The sequence below is a fragment of the Lissotriton vulgaris genome, chromosome 7 (assembly GCF_964263255.1).
Source record: "Lissotriton vulgaris chromosome 7, aLisVul1.2, whole genome shotgun sequence".
NCBI classification, from domain to species: domain Eukaryota; kingdom Metazoa; phylum Chordata; class Amphibia; order Caudata; family Salamandridae; genus Lissotriton; species Lissotriton vulgaris.
This window is the reverse complement of record NC_141695.1, coordinates 1,161,793,562-1,161,813,859: the sequence shown is the minus strand read 5'-3', so window position 1 is coordinate 1,161,813,859 and position 20,298 is coordinate 1,161,793,562. Positions and strand designations below refer to the sequence as shown.

General features: G+C 46.7%; 1 protein-coding gene across 1 annotated transcript in view; it reads left to right on the top strand.

Annotated features, from left to right (window-relative positions):
- Positions 1–20,298, top strand: part of AFF4 (ALF transcription elongation factor 4) — a 798,699-nt gene that overhangs the window by 405,010 nt on the left and 373,391 nt on the right. Inside the window, exons 11-12 of the mRNA XM_086931629.1 lie at positions 10,650–10,687; positions 17,049–17,211. Coding sequence (XP_086787755.1) covers positions 10,650–10,687; positions 17,049–17,211 — 201 coding nt within the window. The remainder of the gene's footprint in view (positions 1–10,649; positions 10,688–17,048; positions 17,212–20,298) is intronic.

The window sequence follows — 20,298 nt, the reverse complement described above, 5'->3', positions numbered from 1 at the left end:
GGGGCGCCCCATAATTTCCGCAATTGACAGCTCCTTGGAAAACGTGTCAAAATATATAGACTTCTTTCTTCAGGATTGGGTGAAAGGATTAAATTCATACGTGCAAGACTCAACAGATTTTATTCGTAAGACTGAACAATTGGTTTGGGGCCCAGACCTCATATTTATGACTTTGGATGTATCTTCATTATACACCTCTATTTCCCATCGAGATGAACTGAAGGCAATAGAACATTTCCTCAATAAACGCCCCATGTACTATGGGGTTCATAATAGGATGCTGTTATCCATGGTCCAAATGTGTTTGGAGCAGAATTTCTTTCTGTTCAATAATCAGATTTACCATCAAATTAGGGGTGTCGCCATGGGGGCCTGTTTCTCCCCTAGCTACGCATGTTTGCACATGGGGCTATGGGAGGAACAGGTCCTGGCGGGAGATCTGCTAGAAACCATGGAACAGCAGGTGGTCACCTATTTACGATACATTGATGACCTTTTCTTTGTATGGAAAGGGACAGAGGAATCAGCAAGGAAATTTGTTGAAAGGCTGAATGTAAATAATTTGAATCTGCATTTTACATCTTGTATTGATGCGAAAAAAGTCTGTTTTCTGGATATGGAAATATATGTCAGTGAAAATCGTATGCAAACTAGGCTATACAGAAAGCCGACTGCTGGCAATACCATCTTGCACGCAGCCAGCCACCATCCTGGCCATTTGATACGCAGCATTCCCTACGGGGAAATGTTGCGTATCAGACGCATCTGTAGTAGCGAAGAGGAATGCACTATAGCTCAGGAAGCTTGCAAAAATAGATTCCTTGCAAGGGGATACTCTAGATCCTTGGTTGAGTCCGCACAGAAGAGGACTCATCAGATATCCCGGGAATCCGCCCTTATCCCTAAGAACAGAGAGGCAGAAACCACTGCGGGGGAAGGGGTCAGCAGTCCTCGAATGATTGTGACATATAGCAGGCAGCATTCAGCTCTAAGAAAGATATTTTGCGATAACTGGAACCTTATATTGGGGGATCCGGTTATTGGTAACAAGGTATCGAAAAAGCCACTCTTGACCTTCAGAAAATCCAAATCCATGGCTAATGCCTTGGTCCAGAATGCCTTAGAACCCCAGATGTCATCAACATGGAAGGCTTTGGGAGGGGGGTTCAAAAAATGCATACAGTGTAAGGCATGCAAACATGGGACCAACAAATCTAACTATGTTGTCCCATTCTCCAGCACCCCGAGGAGTATTACTAAACGCCTTACTTGCAAGACAGATAATGCGGTCTGTGCTGGAGTGCACGTGTGGTCTCAGGTACGTGGGTAGCACCCGCCTGCCGGTCCACAAACGTGTACTTCAGCACATCAGAGCTATCTCTAACAAAGATCAGGCCTATCCTGTTGCTAGGCACTTTGAACAGCACCATAGCTCTAACCCTATGCATCTGTCCTACTTTGTTATAGATGCAGTTTGGCCCATGAAGAGAGGGGGTGATCGAGAGGCGAAACTACGCCTACTTGAAACCCGGTACATCCTGGAACTAGATAGTAAGCAGCCACAGGGTCTGAATGCGACGGAAGATCTTAACACTTGTCTATGATGTGATAAGAGTAATTACATATTACAAATTCTCCGCGCTTCAATTATTTCAGGGCAGTCCACTCATTTACTGTGTTTTGCAGAACTTGCCGCATGGGTACTTGGTCTTTTAAAACAATAACACTGTTGTTGCTGTATTTTAACATCTGACGCCTCCACACTTTCTGTGTTAAGAGATTCTTTTAAATAGGAGGAGGATTCGTCCATGGAGAATAACCATGGGTTCAACACAACATGTGTTTCTTTTGAATAAGTTTTGATTTCTTTTTCAAATATTGGTTGAGCACTAGCACAAGCACTTTAGAAAATTTATTCACTTAACACTTTATTTTGCCAATGTCAGAATGCAATGTGTAACGTTGTGGTGCTATCTTACAATATTCTGTGCCCACTGGGGCTTTATCTCTTTTGCCAAGTGCCTTGTACATTTGGGGAGTGAGTATTTTTGTGAACAACTAATCCTTATGAATCTCTGGTAAAATTTTGTGGGTTCATGTTCACGACATAATTAACTTGTATTTATACAGTTATTCAAAAGAACTTTAGTGGTTTTTAAAGTGTAAATATATATTTATATTTTATATATTAAGCCACTTGTACTTTAATCAGAGTATGTATATAATATTGGCATACATTGGTTAGCACTTGGAAATGTAGTATTTTTTTTTCTATGTTGCTGAATTTTTTGTAATGAATTGCGCGCGCACTTGCACTTTAAATGTATGGCATTGGCTGTAAGCAACTGGCCATGTGATCAAGCTGTAAAGGCGAAACGCGTTATGGCGGCGGCAGGCTTGCTGAAATAAAACACGAAGGTTAAAGCACTGAAATTTGGGTCCGTTCTTTCGTCAGCGTTGGAGTTTTGGGCTGAGGCGGCTGCCTTGGCGGGTGGCGAATTCTCGTACATATGTGTATATATATATATATATATATGTGTAGGTGTCGCCAGTAGGTAGTTATAGTTAGGATTTTTTTCAATGCAAAATCTCAAAATTCTATTGTGAATAACTTTGACGCCGGTTGACGATTGTTGTAACTGGTATGGGTATTTCCATTTTCATGAAAATGTTAGTTTCTATTTTTGAATATGTGTTTCAAGGGTTACATTACACTGAAAGGAGGTCTCTCACTCTGTCACAAGGATGGTGTCATCAGTGATGTCATGAGTGATGTCACTGACCATGTCATGAGTGATGTAATATGTGATGTCATCAGCAGTGCATTGCACGCGCAAGTTATAGTGAGTCCGACTAACTATAACGTGGGAATTTCAATGGTTTTATGTCCGTAAAATTTCCAGCTAACTATAACTGATGTGAAACCTATGGTTTTTTCAGTGAATGAGAATATATATATATATATATATATATATATATATATATATATCTATCCGGTGTAATGCTTCAGAAACGCCTCTAGTTGAAAGTGGTTTGGAAACTTGCTATGGGACGAATGTATTCATTGAAGGATGGATGAATCGATTTTAAGTACGAACAAGCATCAAAATCTCCTACTGACCACAGTCCCCAGAGAGGCGTTCTTTCTCAGAGGTGAATTAGGTTAACATTCTCTATTAAGAGGTTCTGTATACACTATTACCTTCTGCTCGGCATAAGGTCGGATCCCCTTCACTTTGCGTGCCTATCCCATCATGCTAGACAAATGTATATAGGTTCTGCCAGTGAACTTTTACCAAATGGAACTTCTCTCGACCAATCTAAGAAAGACGGCGTACTAGAAGAATGATGTTGGATTAATTTCTAGAGCCACTCGCGTTTAATGGAATGTGCTTAAAGCTATCTAGCCCTAAAATAGCTCATTGGCTCCAAGCTGACTGGTAGATCACCAAAATCAATTTGAATGTTTTGGTCTTAAGTCCCTGAATCATTCTATCCCGGTGGAGGCTTAGGGCTCAATATAGAAGGAAACTATTGTTACACACAATTAGTAAGAAAAAATAGAAAATACCTTTAGTTATCAACAATTTATACCCATCCACGATCTTAAACAGGCCTTTCCAAATGTCCATTAATTGCAATTTTGTATAATGTGAAAAAACAAAGCTTATTTTTATCCAGTATTTGGGTGTCTTTCATAGATTCACATGCCTGAATCATTCCCCGTCGTCGAGACGGGAGCCTCCGGTATATAAAATCATAATGTCCTATAGACATACAAAGAGAAGAATAGGCCTAAGGATCCCACCTTAGTGGCCTATCCACGTCCTTTTGTAAAAAGGACCAAACTAGAGTAGGCCCAAGGGTCCCACCTTATTGGCCTATCTATGTCCTTTTGTAAAAAAAGACCAAAGTAAAGAAGCCAACCAATCAGCTACCACCTCCTTCTAGAACCTTCCTGTCAGGAGCCTAGGTCGCTCAGATTTTCTACCGCACGTTGTGCTTGGGAGTCTCCACCTGAGTTCTCCTCAGGATTTTCTTCTTTTCTTCAAAAAACGAATTTACCAAACGTTATGGCTGATGCCCAGAAAAAGGGTCTATTCAGAGCCTGTTCCTCGTGTGGAAAGAAAAGGCTCCATGTAGAGGACAAGCATGAAACTTGCTTATATTGCCTCTACCCTCACCATCTACCCAAGGACTGTAAAATATGTAGGACCTTCTCAAATAAGACCCTTAAAGACAGAGAAGGACGCCTGCTGCTCTGGCTGGACAGGCTGAAGAAGAGGACAGATGATTTGGTGTCAGAAGACGGTGAGAGTGTCTCTGGTACTTCACAATTTTCCTTGAAGAGGCCAAGGGTTACTTCCCCTAGCCCCTCAGACATCCCTCCTAAGAAGACTCTCAAGAACTCCTCAGAGGGCAAAACCTCAGTGTCTGGCAAGGATCTTCCTGTCCCCAGGAAGCCACCGCTGACCTTGACGACGACAGCTTCGATTATCTCTTCAGCGCAAAAAACTGCTTCAAAGTTGACGACGACAGCATCGTCGGCCTCCTCATCGACGACTAAGACGACGCCTTAATCGACGGCGAGTATGCCAGTTTCGTCGACCATTCCATTTACACCATCGACGACGAAGATCTCATCGTCAAAGTCGTCGACGATTGTGCCGTCGGGGACACCGTCGACGGGGACATCGACGACGACGGGGAAAGTACCGTCGACTTAGGTAATGTCGACGAAGACTCAGTCGACGAAGTCGTCGACGACCCCTGGAAATGCATTGTCGTCATCGGCGCCGCATATGACCACGCCAACAGAGAAATGGAAAGAGTCTGTGTTGCTATCTCAAGCCATGGATACCTTGCCGCCACAGACAGCCCATATCGGCATTAAAAGCTCGAGGAAACCAATTAAGCCAGGCCTGACGTCACCTAGTAGGGTGCAAGAGCTGCTTCCAACCTGCCTGCTTCAAGGTGAGGAGTCGGAGGAAGAGTTGTACACACAAGCCACAAGCCCATCAGACATTGTGGTCAAGTGCCAAAGCACTGATGAGGAAATGGAGGAAGTGGAACATACAGTCCACACTCAAGTCCGCACACAGGTTACACCGATGGTGTGCCTACCAGCGGCCATTGCATCAGACCTGCAATTTTTAATACAGGACTATAAACAGCGGTTTTTACGGAAAAGCCTACTACGCCTGTACCTACATCTGTACACGCACCCACTCCAATGACCCGACACAAACCGTCACCTCTGGCGCTTAGTGGGAAACAAGAGCCAGTGCAAGAAATTCAATCGTCTGATGACGAAGAAGGGGACCAGGAAGAGGGCGAGGTCCGTGGAGACGAGTCAGACCCAGTCGTAGATCAAGACTATATCGCTCATTCTCCGGCCTCCCCGAACCACAGTCCTCAGAATCACCACCCGCAGACATCGGTGGATTCCATAACCTTGTAGAGCGTGCAGCCAAACGATTCCACATGACTATGGAGTCTCAAGAAACCAAGTGCTTCCTGTACGACTTCAAGGAACCAGCTAAAAAGACAACCAAGTCAATTCCCATCATTGACTTAATATGGAAGCAAGGGAAATTACTGATGCAAACACCAGCTTCAATCCCAGTAGTAGTACCGAGGCTCGAAAAGAAATACAAGGCGACTTAATCAGCTCCAGCATGCCTCACAGGTCACCCCAAGGCAGATTCTGTGGTAACCCAGGCGGCACAGAAAAATTCACGTAACCCAGCATCGCCTCTGTCAACACCACCTGGCAAGGAAGGCAGAAAACTGTATACTATTGGCAAGCTTTTTTCCACCACGTCGGCCATGACAGTAAAGGTGGCAAATTCCATCGCACTTCTGGGCCGCTACAATCGGCAACTTTGGGCAGATATTGCACCTTACCGATCTAACCTGCCCGAGGATGTAAAGGAGGAAGCTCAATCGCTCCTCTTGGAAGGCCAGACATCTACCTCTGAGCTCATTGACTGCGCAATGGATTCCGCCATGACCGGTTTCAGGCAACTGGCAGGTGCTGCTGTACTCAGAAGACAAGGCTGCCACGAGGTGCAAACGAAGATTCTTGATATGCCCTATGACGGCCAGCATCTCTTCGGGGAAAAGATTGATGAGGCCTTAAATACTATCAAAAAAGACACGGACACTGCCAAAGCCCTTGGAACACTGCAATTCCGGAACCAGTCCTTTCGTGGAAACAAAAATAGAGGACAATCTTCTTATAGAGGCACATACCAGAACAGGTCCTCATAGTCCTACAACCAGACCAGAACGCAATACCAACCGCGACAACAGCAGCAAGGGCGTCAGACTTCCTACGGCAAGTCTAACTACAGGGGGAAGAACCAGAAAAACCTGCTGGCAACCGCCAATGACTTGTGTCAATGGCCAGTCCATCCACCATCGAACTTCTTCAAAATTGGAGGGAAACTCACACACTTTCTCGACAATTGGAGATTGATAACAACAGATCAGTGGGTGCTCCAGCTAATTCAATTCGGACATTCTCTGGAATTTGTCACGATCCCCCCGACACACCACCTCGCAAACGGTCCCACAGGCACCTACGATTGCTTCTTCAGGAAATCTCTTCCATGAGGCAGAAGGGAGCGATAGAGTTCCACCAACCCACAAAGGAAAAGGTTTTTACTCCCACTTCTTCCTGATCTACAAGAAAGGAAAAAAGTGGAGATCAATCCTGGACCTCAGGGCACTTAACGTGTTCCTAAGGAAACAATTGTTCCGTATGGTGACACTCCAGGAGATCCTGGGACTATTGGAGGAAGGGGACTATATGACGTCCTTAGACCTGCTGGACGCTTACTACCATATTCCTATCCTCCAAGGGCACAGGAAGTACCTCAGGTTTGCTGTAGCGGGGCAGCATTACCAATTTTGTGTCCTCCCGTTTGGCCTCAAATCTGCCCCCGGATATTTACCAAATGCCTCTCCCCTGTGGCGGCCTTCCTTCGTCAACAAGGACACCAGGTCTTCCCATACCTGGACGACTGGCTGGTAAAGGCACCATCTGCGACCGGCGCAGCCAAATCCTCCAGCGCCTGTCTGGATATTTTCCAACGTCTAGGTTTGACCCTCAACCACGAGAAGTCTGCACTGGAGCCCAACAAGGTCATTACACGGAACGTGTCAAGGCTTTTCCTTCTCAGGAAAGGAAAGTCAAACTCATCTCCCTGGGCACGTCAGTGGCATCAAGGAAGACTTTACCGGTCCGCACCTTCAAGTCCCTCCTAGGCATGATGTCCTCATGTATCATGCTCATACCCCACTGCAGCCTCAAGATGCGCCCACTCCAGGAGGAGTTGAAAAACCAATGGACACAAAGTACAGGATCATTCGAGGACCGCATACTAGTCACTCGAAACATGGTCAACCACTTACAGTGGTGGAGATCGCTCAAACACCTGTCACAGGGACTGCCGTTCCTGCTTCCCGCAGAGCCACATGTGATAGCAACGGACACATCCCTAAAAGGCTGGGGAGCGGTCCTCCAAGAACTCCAGATCAATGGCAAGTGGACAGAACAGGAAATCCAGCTCCACATCAACCTATTGGAGTTAAGAGCGGTCTTCCTAGCTCTACAAGCCTTCCTGCCACACATTCAAAACTCCCCAGTGCTCGTCAGAACAGACAACACGACGATGCACTACCTAAACAAGCAGGGGGGGACGCGATCGCTCTCACTATCTCGCGAATCGCAAAGGGTCTGGAACTGGCTTGTGGAACATGGGATAACGCTGAAAGCAGAGTACGTCCCGGGCAAGGACAACGTCTTGGCGGACGCTCTGAGCAGACGGGGATCTCCATCCCACGAATGGGAACTAGACATGGAAGTGCTGGAACACGTCTTCGCGGAATGGGGAACTCCGCAAATAGACCTCTTTGCCACGAGAGAGAACGGCAAATGTCCAAGCTTCGCAAGCATGCATCACCACTCAGGAACCCTCGGAAATGCTTTTTCCATCGCATGGTGAAACATCTTTGCATACGCCTTTCCGCCATTTCCACTGATACCCAGGGTTCTCAGGAAGATGAAGTCGGAGCCCTGCACTCTGATTCTGATCGCTCCATTCTGGCCGAGGCCGCATTGGTTCACCGACCTTCACCGCCTCTCTGCCCAGCCACCTATTCGCCTGCGTCAACATCCAGCTCTGCTCACAATGTCCCAAGGACAGGTACATCACCCGAATCTGAGCTCTCTAAAATTGTCAGCTTGGCTCCTGAGTACCGGGAATTCAGCCACTTAAACATCCCGCAGGAGTGCAGAGACGTCCGTGCAAAGGTTAGAGCGGACAGCACTAATAAAACTTACTCATTAAAATGGAAGCGGTTTTGCTCTTGGTGTGTGGCCGAAGGCCTGCACCCTTTCCACATCACTCCACAGCAGCTGCTACCATACTTACTACATCTGGCACAATCGGGCCTTGCACACGCATCCATTAAAGTGCATCTGGCGGCAATCTCAAGATTCACCAGGACTTCTAAGGGTCCATCCCTGTGGGCAAACCGACTTATAAAGCAGTTCCTTAAAGGTCTCTACAGGTCCTTCCCACGACCAAGGCTGATCCCTCCGTCGTGGCACCTCAATGTGGTCCTTCACCAATTGATGAGGCACCCCTTTGAACCCATACATAGGGCAGACATCAAATTGATCTCATGGAAAACGGCCCTCCTCCTGGCTTTGACTTCTGCTAGAAGGGTCAGCGAGTTGCAGGCTCTCTCAATTCAAGATCCTTTCATTCAGTTCAGGGAGGACAGAGTGATCTTACGAACTAATCCTCGGTTTATTCCGAAAGTTCCTTCGGACTTCCACCTCAACGAACCAGTGGTCCTCAGGTCATTCTTTCCAAATCCTACCACTGTAGCTGAGAAAACTCTACATTCGTTGGATCTGAAGAGATGTCTTAAATTCTACATTGACAAGACAAAACACTTCCGAAAATCATCTCAACTCTTTGTTGCCTTTAGTAGACCACGGAAAGGCATGCCCCTGTCAAAACAAAGCATTTCAAGGTGGATTTCCTCGGCGATCACCTTTTGCCATGACAAGGCCGGACGACCTTTGGACTCAAGAGTCAAAGCTCATTCGACAAGAGCCATGTCCACGTCTGCGGCACTGTTTGCTGGAGTGCCGGTTTTGGACATCTGGACCTGGAAGTCACCGCATACCTTCACCAGGCACTACTGCCTGGATACTGAGCTGATGAAGGATGCAGCAGTGGGCCAAGCAGTTCTTCGCCATCTATTCCAGTGAGGTGAGCCTTCCGACATCCCTCCATCCTTTACTGGTGTGCACGTTCTTTTACTAATATTTACAGGACAATGCATTTGGTGGGTTGCAGTCGTGTGATATGTATTATCTACAGACTCATATATGATGTTCCACCAAAAATGTGCATAATTTATTGCTTGCTACTCTGATTCAGGCATGTGAATCTATGAAAGACACCCAAATACTTGATAAGAAATGCCTTACTTACCTGTAACTGCAGTTATCCAGTATTGGTGTCTTTCATAGATTCACATGCACTCTCCCGCCTCCCTTGGAAGGACTCACCTGTCTCTCTAACAAGTTTACGCCTACCTAGCTGGTGGTACGAAAATCTGAGACCTAGGCTCCTGACAGGAAGGTTCTAGAAGGAGGTGGTAGCCGATTGTTTGGCTTCTTTACTTTGGTCCTTTAAACAAAAGGACATAGATAGGCCACTAAGGGGGGACCCTTGGGCCTACTCTAGTTTGGTCCTTTTTACAAAAGGACGTGGATAGGCCACTAAGGTGGGATCCTTCGGCCTATTCTTCTCTTTGTATGTCTATAGGACATTACTTTTTTATATACCGGAGGCTCCCGTCTCGACGACTGGGAATGATTCAGGCATGTGAATCTATGAAAGACACCAATACTGGATAACTGCAGTTACAGGTAAGTAACGCATTTCTCCTCTGTTGTCATGAACAGTCTTCAGTTCCTGGTATTGACGGCTACCTCTTTCACTCCATGTTTTTTTCTATGTTGAAAGTATGACAGTTCGAATAACACCATGGAGAAGTGTGGCTCAATGGTTAGAGCGGCAGACCCTGATGCAGAAGTCTAGCCCGGGACCAGGGTTCAATTCCCCGCCTCGGCGGGTCTTGGGCTCAAAATTCCAGGACCTGATAATTCTCGCCTCAGTGCCTATTCCAATCATGGAGTCCCACTCTGCAACTCTGGGCAATAGCTTGCTTAATCTCCACAACGGCCCCCACAACGCTAAGGATGCCTGGCCCCCACCTTGGGGGTGCCCAGGAGTGGACGCCTCACAGGGAAAGCCAGGATGGGTTCCACAGCGGTATTCGTACAAGCGCCTTGAGACCCTTGCGGGTGAGTAGTGCGCTATACAAGTATCAATTTTATAAAACTATCTTCACAGGTGTTTATTGATATAGGATTTTCTGTTGACATTCTAATTACATATACCCACACATTTGGACATTATTTTTGCTTGCAAAGACTTTTCATACCTATTCTATCGGACCCCATTCAATATGTTGGTGGTGTAAGTTAAGTATTTTATAGTCTGCTTGGCATATGATTAATGCTTTATAATTAATTCTGAGACCATTTCTGTTTTTAGGACTGTGATAAAACTGTACCACGGAACACACCGGGAAGGTAAAACTTGTTGATTTCATGCAATGTAGATTGTATACAATTTTGCTTGACGACTTTCATTATAAATTTACCCTAAAACATGAGGCTTAATTTAGTCTTTTTCTCAACCCAGGAAGTTGCATAGTAACATTGTTTTTTGCTTTTAAGGGGCATATTTTGGATTACCAGACAGTTGCTTATGTTTTGGATTTATTCAATAAATCTATATCTTTAATGGGAAAGATCACATTGAGAGAGATCACAGATAATTCTGTAGATTATTATAATGTGCTATGTGATACCAAGTTAATTACGACAGCCAAAACCCTACAAAACACTGTAGGTAGAAAGAGAACTTCAGCTAGACTGGGTGACGATCCTTTCTGTCGACTGTGATCTGGGTCTAAAGATGAACTCTTGGCGTGGCCAAGATGGCAACTCGCTAGGACATGTTGCCTGCTCTCTCCCGCCAGCCACTCCATTTAAGCACCGGTGTTTCGCCGATTAAAGCAAGAGGCGGACTGTAGGCGGGTTTCTCCTGACGTAGAGACAGCGGGGGACCAGCAGACTGGCGGAATCACTGTGGCGGGCGGCAGCAAGGTGATTATTCAGCTGCGGTCCCGGCTGACAACTGCCCGCCATCCGGTGACGCTTGCCGTGCAGCGTGCCCAAACTCCTGAGGGAATCCCACAGCGTCTGCGGACTCGTTAACCTGCCCCCCGGTTGACGTTCCAGGGCTCCCAGGAGACCGGGGGGCCTGAGAGGATCGCGCGGGCTCGGTGCCCTTGAATCAGCGGAGCGGTGAAGACGCCATCTTAGTTGACTGCTCCTCCAGCAACAGGGGCCGAACGGGAGGCAGTGTGCGGACCCGTTCCTCCTCCTGGCGGCCTGGAGCACTGAAGCGGGTTGGAGCTGACCGCGATAGAGGACCTGGGGGGCCCAGGTGTCCCGGGGACTGTGGATTGCGGCTGGACCGGCTGACACGTAGCGGAGCCCTGCCATTTTGAGGGGAGACCCAGCAGCACACCGGAGATCCAAGCACGGAGCGCAGGAAAGATGTGAGCGCCTGGCACCAAAGGGACTGCAGGCAAGTTTGCACTGCGCAGGGTAAGTCGCAGTGCTCGGTCAGCACTGGGAGCATGGGGTGGCTGCGGAGCACTGTCTGACCTGGCCTTGAGAGGGTCGAGTGGAGCCAGAGGCCTGGGAGATCACCCAACAGCGAGCAGCCGGGGTTGTGGATCCCGGCACGACTCCCCACGGAGACTGCACAAGGAGATCCTGACCTCCATACAGGGCTAGCTGTGCCCCTCAGGCCCCGGGGCAAAGAGTCTTCGCAGGTAGCCTGGCTGGGGCAGATCCAGTGATTTCCCCAAGAAGGTGGCCACAGAGGTGTCTACGGTAGGGGCAGAGAGTTGGCCAGTAGATCATGAGGGCACAAAGGAACGAGCTTCAACCGTCGTCAGCGTGCTGGCCTCCACATTCAGCAGAGCCCAATACAACCTTCCCCCCCTTGCCCAATAGACCCAGGGATATCTGCCGGAATAGGGCGCCTGCAAGCACCTACTATGTCTTCATCCAGGAGACGGAAAGACAAGACCCTCAAAGAATTATTCGCTAAGGTCCAGACTGGTCAGCAAGCATGAGCCACTCACACGGCCCTAGAGACGGCTGGCACCATGAATACCGAAGGGGGTGAAATGATCACCTAAGCATTTCTTGAATCCCTGTGTGTGACCCTTCGGAAGGACATTCAAACGCTTAGATGCGACCTCACGGCAGATCTCAAAGAGGTCCGTAGAGACTTGGATGGCATCGGTGAATCCCACCTCGAGGACCTGGAAAACAGATGGCGAGATCACAACATACGGATAAGGTGGGTAAAAACCAAAGAAGAGGCAGATGACATTTTTTAATACACGAGGGAACTTTCCAATCACATCCTCGGGAATGGAAATTAAGTAGGAACAGGCACACAGAGTGGGATCCCCACGACAAACGCGGCCCCGCCCTCTAACATATTGGCTTGTGTGCAGGACTTCCGTACCAAGGAGGAGATACTGCGGAAAGTGCGACAGATGCACCCGATCTCTTTCCGAGGACAGACTCCGGTCTTTTTTCAGAACCTAGCCACGCTGACCCTACACAAACTAAGAACATTTAGACCGGTCACCTCTTATCTTCGCCAGCGTGACATCCCATACAGCTGGTGGCACCCGTTTCGCCTGATCTTTCGCATGGATGGAAAGCTGTTTCAAATTTGCTCCTTCACAGAGATCTGCTGGCTCTTAGGCTTAGAGCTCCCGACAATGGACCATGCCTCAGTATTAGCCATCTTTACCCTCCCACCCATGCATCGACCTCCACGACACTGGCGCCTGCGTGACACTCTTACATTGAGTCATGGTGGTGGAACAAATACAACGCACGATAAAAGATTCTCTCCCATAATGATAAAAATGACCGTCCCGGGCCACACAATGGGCGGCGCTCAAAATAGTTATCCGGGGGGAGCTGCTGGCTATCTCAGCGGCACAAAATGCAGATCGCGAGCGTAAGAGAGCAGATCTCTCCCAAAAAACCAAGGAGCTCGAGCAGATGCATCAATGGACAGGGGCGCCACGGATGTGGCATCAACTGAAAGCCACGCGACAACAGTTGATAGCCCTAGACCAGGATAAGGTAGAATACGCATCCCACCGGCTGTGACACGCTTACTACACTGGGGGCGACAGATGCGGCCGGCTCCTTGCACATAAATTGAGAGAGAGCAGACCGAGACAAGGGGTCCAGGAGATCCATGCTATTGACGGCCGGGTCACGGACGGCTCAGACATTGCTGAGGTATTCGGTTAGTTTTACGCTCGCCTATACTCAAGCACATCTCAGTCCTTTTCAGACGGGGCAGAGTACTTAGAAGCCACCGACCTGTCTACCCTGACTAAAAAGCAGGCTGATCTACTAGACCGGGACATAAGGATCGAGGAGGTGGTTGCGGCCATCTCGCGCCTTAAGCCTGCCAAGGCCCCCAGACCGGACGGCTTCTCTGCAATGTTCTATAAAACCTTCTGCGTGTCGGTGGCAGCAATCCTTACGAAGCTCTTTAATAGCCTAGCAGCTTTGCTCCCACAACCCAGTGGCCTGCTTGTCACTAGCCAGAGGCCCCCTATCCCCCATTTGTTAACATTGGGCCTCAACACTGTGCACCCGCCGCCCTATTGTCGCTGAGGGTGTAACATGAGTGTATCACTGACCCTGGGGGATCCCTGAGTCTAACCCAAGAACCTCAACTCCCACAGTCGATAATTTAGCTGTGAACTGATAACCTTTTCTTCCCCGATAGGATTACATTGACCATTTTCTTCCAAAAAGTTTCTAAGGTTGGAGTTAAAATCTAAAAATATTCTTTAAAAATCTTACGAATAACCAAAACATATGTATTTACCTGTTTGCAGGAAATGTCCCAGTGCTCAATCTAGGTATGCTGTGATAGGGAGGGAGTTACCCTTTTTTATCAGGAAAAAGGATTGGGTCAACAATCATAAAAAGCAAAAACTCCTTTTCCTGAACTTTACAACCAATTTCTATTACTTTGTCCCATAAAGAGACATTCCACAGGTAGGAGAAGGGATCTTGTCTATGTGCAGGTTACCAAATTTACAAACTTTTTGAGTGTCAGACTGGGTTCAGCATGAATGTATTTACAAACGCAAATTTTAAAAAGTTCTCATTCATTTATTAAAAATATTTAAAAAAAACATTTAAAACAACAATACATTTGGATTTTCATTATACATCTTGTTGTGCACAAATCAATTACAAATATTATTTGACTTAGTTTAAAAACTTGAATATCTAAACTTTGCTAATCAGCATAGTTCAAAAAATCTCACTCGTGTTTTATATAAAAACAGAGAACAAACAAACTGTCGACGCGGCGTTTCGGTGCCGAAGACAATCTTGCACCTTCTTCAGGACTTGTTCATTACAGTGATATCCAGGTTTCTATTTCCTTCCTGGCACACCCTTCTAAGTCTTGGGAGCAAGTAGTCTCCAGTTGTATAGGCAGAAGATGTTCGTTGTTTACTCTTCTGTATACTTTAAAGTTTGATTCACTATGTTTTATTCAAAGTTGATTAATGGGAACTATTTTCAATCCGATCTTTCCTTGTGTTGTCATAGGAAGTTTGAGGGGATGCCTCTTGGAGCTACCACTTGCTGCTCTTTAATCGTTCTTCTCTCATTTATTAAGTAAATAATCTGCACTGCGTCCTCCCTCTTCATGGACTTTCTCACAGAAAATCCATGAAGAGGGAGGACGCCGTGCAGATCAGCTACCACAAACAATTGGCAGTAGATTGATAATACTCAAATAGTGGTCCCTGATTTCATATATGTTGGTACGGGGGCCGCAACTAAAACAATCAATAAGGCTCAGGTCGAGGGATCGCCACATGGCCTTACCCAAGATCGTACACTTGGTTCTACAGCCTCGCCTCAAGGCCCGGCTACGGACATTTCTAACGAGCCATCGGTTGACGGATCGAAACAGAAAGCATCGGTGTCTACACAACCAAAAGCGCTGGACGCTAAATCGAAACCACAAGTGCGTATCACTTTGGTCGGTTCGAAGACCTCTGAACCATCGGCACCGACAAAGCAGAAGTGTTATCGACCCGGTGAGGTCTCTAAAGGGTGTCGAGCCAAAGACCGGGGCACCGAAAAAACTGGTCAAGATGGGAACACTGTCCAAGTGCAGCCCCAAGCTATGAGCACAGTCCGATCGATAATGGCACCCCAGGCCTCCTCCTGTATGCAGGTCTTCTCTGGTATTCGTAACCCGCCTCAAAATGGCGGCCGCCTCTGAGCGGAGCTCTCCCCAAGATCCACGGGAGCTGCCGTGTCTAAAGCGCCTCCCCCGCACCGCCGCCGTTCCGTTGCAGAGCTAGGATTGCGGACGCGCTCAGCTTCGTCCGCGCCGGAGCGAGCAGCGCTCAGCCCGCAGCCGCCTCTGTCCCCGCAGTCGGCGCCTGTCCGGTGTCACCCGCTGGGCTTCGCGAGAATCGAGGCCCCAGCTTTAATCTCCGCAGGATTCGTAGGCTGCTCTGTGCCGCCCAAGCTCCACGCGTCCCCGGGAGCCCAGAAAGTCGCCGCTGCTACCACTGGGCAGTTCCCCCGGAGCCGGCGATCCCACAGGTGAGAGCAGCGCCCTTGCTGATGCTTAGGGCCAGGATATCGCCCCAGGATATGTGGTGGCTGGTCGGAGCTCTCGCTCTACACGACCGCCATCGTTGCCGGCTAAGCCACGCCCCCACAAAGCACTATTGTGTAGATATGTTAGCAAAACAACAATCTAGTGTGGGTCAGGCCGTTTTAAGAACACCATTTCAAACCACTGCCACAGACACTGGTCAGCCACCGCTTGGGAGGTAACTGCTATATAGTCTATGCTGAAGCATATGATCTACAGCTCATATGCCTTGAACGGAAAATGCTACTTACCCAGTATGCATCTGTTTTTGGCATATAAAGCTGTGGATTCATATGTGCCCACCCACTTCCCCGGGTACCTTTGTCTGTTGCCGTATCATCTTACTTAGTTACAATATACATGGATATCTCTTTCTACTCTTACTAACTCCATCATCACCCTTACAACAAAACAATCTGGGGATGGAGCCGATGCCCATGCACACTATCACTGAAAGAAGGAGTCCCCTACCTAGTGACTGCAAAGACTTCTTCGAACAAAAACAAAGTGCAAACATCCAGACCCAACACCAGATGGCGATCTATGAATCTACAGCTTTATATGCCAAGAACAGATGCATACTGTGTAAGTAGCATTTTGGTTTTGGGCCTGTAAAGATTTACATTCTTGCCATTTTCATCCTTTTGCATAGCTTGTGAAGTTTCTTAGTTTTCCCTTACATGGTTGAAGTTATTGCTCTTTTCAGTAATCGATCATTCCTGAGTCAAGAGCAACCCAAAAAGCATGATTCATACTTTGTGGACAATAGCATTGCCTAGAACACCACCAAATGTTTTCCTCACCATGTATCTTCTGCAGAACCATTTTTGTAGCATGTGACAAGGAACCGTGCAACATAAAATATTGCATGAATTTTATTTTGGTGTTCCTAAACAAGCAAAATGCAAAGTTTTACAAACTTTCACAAATGTTGCCAAATTTCCAACTTTCTACACCCTAGTGTAAACTTCCTGTTTCTCACATTAACGGACTAAGTTTTAATTAAAAAGTTTTTTAATTCCTTCTTGTCCGTGGTATGTTGGTGGGTGCTTTCTCTTCAGAACATTTGTGTTTTGACTATCTCAACATGTCAAGAGGATATGCTGATCTCGGTTTATCCCGTTTCTTTCTCAGTCACTCTGAGCCATCACAGCACAATAGTGAAGGAGCAGAGAACTCCAGAGATGAATCCAGCAGCCGCAGTGGTTCAGAAAGCAGTTCTGGATCGGATTCTGAGAGTGAAAGCAGTTCAAGTGACAGTGAGGCTAACGAACCGTCGCGGAGTGCTTCTCCTGAAGTAAGACTGAGTGATTCTATTATTAAACAGATTAATCCTCATATTAATGTGACAGTATTTCAGTTGCAACTTCATGCACATGTTCTAAAGAATAGTAATTTATACCAAAGGCACATTTCAAAATGCAGAAATTAAACTGTTTCATTATGTCAGACCGGTATTTGGTGACTTCCTAAGTAATTAACAGCTCTCCTTTATTGTGGGATCTTGTCTAATACTATATAACGTTAGAATAGCTCTGTGTGTGCTCTGGGTCGTGTAAATATTCCATTAGCTAATATCCTGTAAAGAAAATGTTCTAATCAGAGGCACAGTTTTTTCTTTAAATGATTGCTGAGCCAATTCAAATTACATTTTAACAATATAAAAATTTTGGCCATAAAGCCAATTGTAATGGTTCTCGAAGCATGAAATTATGCATACATGTATCACTCTTTACCATACAAATCTGTTCTCATACACTCTCATAAATGCTGGTTTGGCATACAGAACTCGAAAATCTTTCCCAGAAAGTTGCTTTCTCCTTACATTTTTCAGGAGATTCTATTGTGATATTAATCTCCATTCATTTGATTCTTCTTGCCTAACGGAGAATGAACACGGCAACACTATTTTGCTCATCTTTGAGACTAACAATGTGAGGTAAAGAAAAAGTTCTCCTGAGGGTGAAAGGAATGGTCCTAAAGGGTCATTGTTTTTAGCCACCAATCTCAGGCCTATCAGTCACAGCCACAGCCGCTCATTGTGGCAATGGAATGCCCTGCCCGGAAATGACTTATTAATTTAGAAACTCTTCGTGTCATTGCTATTTCTGGAAACAAAGTTGGAGGGTGGCATAATGGGGGTGTACCCACCCCAGGGAAAGGACCCGTTGGTCACAACCTTTTTACCTACCTGTAAAGCCCCGAAATCTAATATTTAGGGGCACCCCTGAACCTTGCTTCCTCAGACAAGAAACCAGAGGAAGAAACGAAGGACCGAACAGCTGTGCCGAAGCTAACAAGAATACTCCACCTGTTGACTTGGCCCCAGCCCTACCGGCCTGACCCCACCTCGAAACTGCTCCAGTGAAATCCCAGTGTGTCCTGCAGCCAGAAACCTCAAGAAACCCAGATGGCTTGTCTGCCTTCCATCCCAAAGACTCGGTCTCCGTGAACACCGGATTTGTTCATCAACAGACTCGAGTTCCACAAGGATCTGTGGGTTTGCACCACCCTGCACCCGGCGCCCATGGGCCGAATTCAAGTGGCCCAACATCAAGAGGAGGTCTCCCCGGCGATCCTAACGCGAGCTCTGGTGACCCCTGACTTGCCTCCAGCAGATGCCTGGAGCCTCAAGCAAGAAGGTCCCCCCAACTGCGACCAGGAGCTGGTAAGAAGATCCTACCCTAAAAGGTACCCCTGCACCTGGCACCCCACGGCCTTGGGTGACTCAACAGACGGTGCCTAACGAACCCCCAACATCCCAACTTACCTCTCCAAGTGGTGGCTGCACCCAGAAGACCCTAGTCAAAGCGCCTGCAGTGTGTTTGGAAACCGGAGACTCCCCATTGAAAGCTACAGGGTGCCTGACGCCAAAACAGCACACTGCACCCGGCCGCCCCAGTGCCACTGAGGGTGCAGTTTTATGCTGGCTTGAACCCTCATGTGCCCTGAGTTTAAGTCCTGGAGCTTTGCTCCCACAACCCAGTGCCCTGCTCATCAGCAGCCACCAACCAGAGGCCCTCTTTCCCCCATTGTATAACATTGGGCCTCAGCACTCTGCACCCAGCCACCCTAGTGTCGCTGAGGGTGTAACAAGAGTGCATACTTGACCCTGGGGAACCCTGATTCTAAACCCAGAATACCAGCTCCCACAACAAAGTACTTACCTGTTCACCGATAACACTACTTTACTCCTTAGGATAACATTGACTGTTTTTCTATAAAAAGTTATTAAGTGTGGAGTTGGGAAACCTAACTAATCCTTTAAAAATTGTACTAAATAACAAAAACGCTCCTAATTATAGGAAATGGCCTATTGCAGTATCCAGGTATACTATACTTTACTGTGTAAGAAAAGTAATCTGCAAAGTAATTTATTGCTCATTTTACTAAAAAGCCTATCAAAAGTATATCTACTGTATTTCCAAAGCATTGCCTTTTCAGTAACAATACTGTAATCAAAACAAAGTGCATATACAATTGCAATCCAAACTGTGTCACAACTCTGTAGGAGGCTGGCTCTGTATATACTATACCAAAGTGAGGCATAGTGTGCCCCAGAGTCCAGTGGAACCCCAAAGGTAGGTAGAGGTAAAGTTGGGTAGCAGTACCTCACTCTCTATTTGTGGTAGTGTGGTCCAGCAGTAAGGCTTTATCAGAAGACAGTGGTAAGCATTTGTTGTACCCACTCAATCAGCAAATGATTTCACACACTCAAAGACTGAACTTCAGAGTACATGGTTTGGTATAAATATATTCTTTTAGGTTTTTTATTTTCTAGAACCAAGGATGCCTGGCACAGTTAAGTTGATAAATACTTTGCAGTAAATCTACAGTTTGAAATGTATTTGTAAATGTACTTGAAGTGGTTACAGTTTGAATTACTGGTAATGCAATACTGTTTAATGCTGTACATCTACTTTGTATTGATCTTGCAATTAAAATTACAGGTAAGTTACTTTTACGTTACTTTTGAGATTACTTTTTAAATTACTTTTTCTACTCAGTGTGATATGCCTAGATATCACACTGGGACATTTCATAGCGAACGGGTAAGTAAAATCATCTTTGCACAATTGTTATTTTTCAGGTTTCCATACAAATCCACTCCACACTTAAAACATTTTTCAGAGAAAAACAGTTCATGGATTCCTATGGAGAGAAATGAAGTTAACGGTTACCAGGTAAGTAATTGGTCTTCTGGGGTTGGAACAAGGGTTCTCCCAGGTTCAAGGATACTCTCTTGTTACACCCTCAGCAGCACTAGGGCGGCCGGGTGCAGAGTGCTGAGGCCCGATGTTATCCAATGGGGAATAGGGGGCCTCCGGTTGGTGGCTGCTGGCAAGCAGGCCACTGGTTTGTGGGAGCAAAGCTCCTGGACTTT